At 39.3% G+C, this 1,430-nt stretch overlaps 1 protein-coding gene across 1 annotated transcript; it reads left to right on the top strand.

The window, feature by feature from the left end:
* Positions 1–293: 293 nt before the first annotated feature.
* LOC126696223 (uncharacterized) lies at positions 294–977 on the top strand. Its single transcript, XM_050392995.1, has one exon. The coding sequence runs from the start codon at positions 294–296 to the stop codon at positions 975–977; it is 684 nt and encodes a 227-aa protein (XP_050248952.1).
* The last annotated feature ends 453 nt before the right edge of the window (positions 978–1,430 follow it).

Raw genomic sequence — 1,430 nt, 5'->3', positions numbered from 1 at the left:
CTGCAATTGAGATGCTGTTCCCAACTTGTGAGCATAGATATTGTGTGAAGCATATCTATAATAATTTCAAAGTGGATCATAAGGGCTTGGAGTTGAAGGATGCACTGTGGAGATGTGCTGGAGCCACAACAATCAGGGAGTTTGAGAGAAGAATGCATAAAATGAAGGATTTGGATGTCAAGGCATGGGAGTATCTTACTGACATCAACCCTACACAATAGTCTAAGTCTCACTTTAGTAGTAGAGCTTTGTGTGACTGTTTAGCTAATAACTTGAGTGAGTCTTTTAATGCCATGATTTTAGAAGCTAGGGATAAGCCAATTTTAGCAATGTTGGAGTGGATCAGAGTTAGACTCATGACCAAACAATATAAAAGGATGAAAGGTATAGCAAAATACACTGGAAAGGTTTGTCTTAATATTCAAGACAAATTAGAGAAGTTAAAACATGAATCTATACCTTTCAATGCTACTCCAGCAGACAGCTTCATGTATGAGGTTGATAATGGTCGTGAGAGACATGTGGTTGACTTGGCTAAGAAAGCATGCAGCTGTAGGATTTGGGATTTGATAGGACTTCCTTGCAAACATGGGATCTCTGCTATTGTTAAGAACCTGGAGAAAGTGGAGGACTATATGCATCCTTGTTACTTGAAAGAGACATTTGCTGAAACTTACATAAAGATAATACAGCCAATGCCTGGCCAGTCTAAGTGGATTAAGACTAACCAACCTGCTCCTATTGCTCCTCATGTATATAAACCACTTGGCAGACCACCAAAGCAAAGAAAAAGAGATCCTGAAGAGCCAAGGAACCCTTATAGAGTTTCTAGGATGAACAAGACAATCAAGTGTGGGAAGTGCAAGAAAGAAGGACATAATGCAAGAGGGTGCAAGGCAGGCATCACTGGTGAAACTCCACGGCAGAGAAGAGATAGACTTGCTAAATCAGCAGCTGTAAGTATTTCTATGCTTTAAACTATATTCATTTCCTCAAGTATTTCATGTGTATGTAACTTGTACTACCCTCTTTGTAGGCATAAGGCAGTAAATCTACAAAAACAAAGAAGACTGCTGAAAGTTCAAATAGTGTAAAAACACCCTTGAACGTTTAGACCCCCAATTTACAAATTAACCAATTCAAGCTTAATGTCAAACAAATAGTGTGCAGAAAATGAACAAAAGCTATAAAACAGAATTGGAAAACAATCTAAGCCAAATTAAAATCACAACCCACAGCAGATAATAAAAGGCAAAGATAAAAGGGAAGGAATATGCAAACACAAGGACAACACGCGATGTGTTATCGAAGAGGAAACCGAAGCCCTCGGCGTAAAACCTCTTCGTTGCCCTCCAAGCGGTAAACAATCCACTAGAAAATGTAGTTGGGATACATGGACAGCAATGGACCCTCCAAGCCTAATCTACCCA

Source organism: Quercus robur, chromosome 8 (genome assembly GCF_932294415.1).
Source record: "Quercus robur chromosome 8, dhQueRobu3.1, whole genome shotgun sequence".
Classification (NCBI taxonomy): Eukaryota; Viridiplantae; Streptophyta; class Magnoliopsida; order Fagales; family Fagaceae; genus Quercus; species Quercus robur.
The sequence above is the reverse complement of the archived record's forward strand: the minus strand, read 5'-3'. Positions and strand labels throughout refer to the sequence as shown.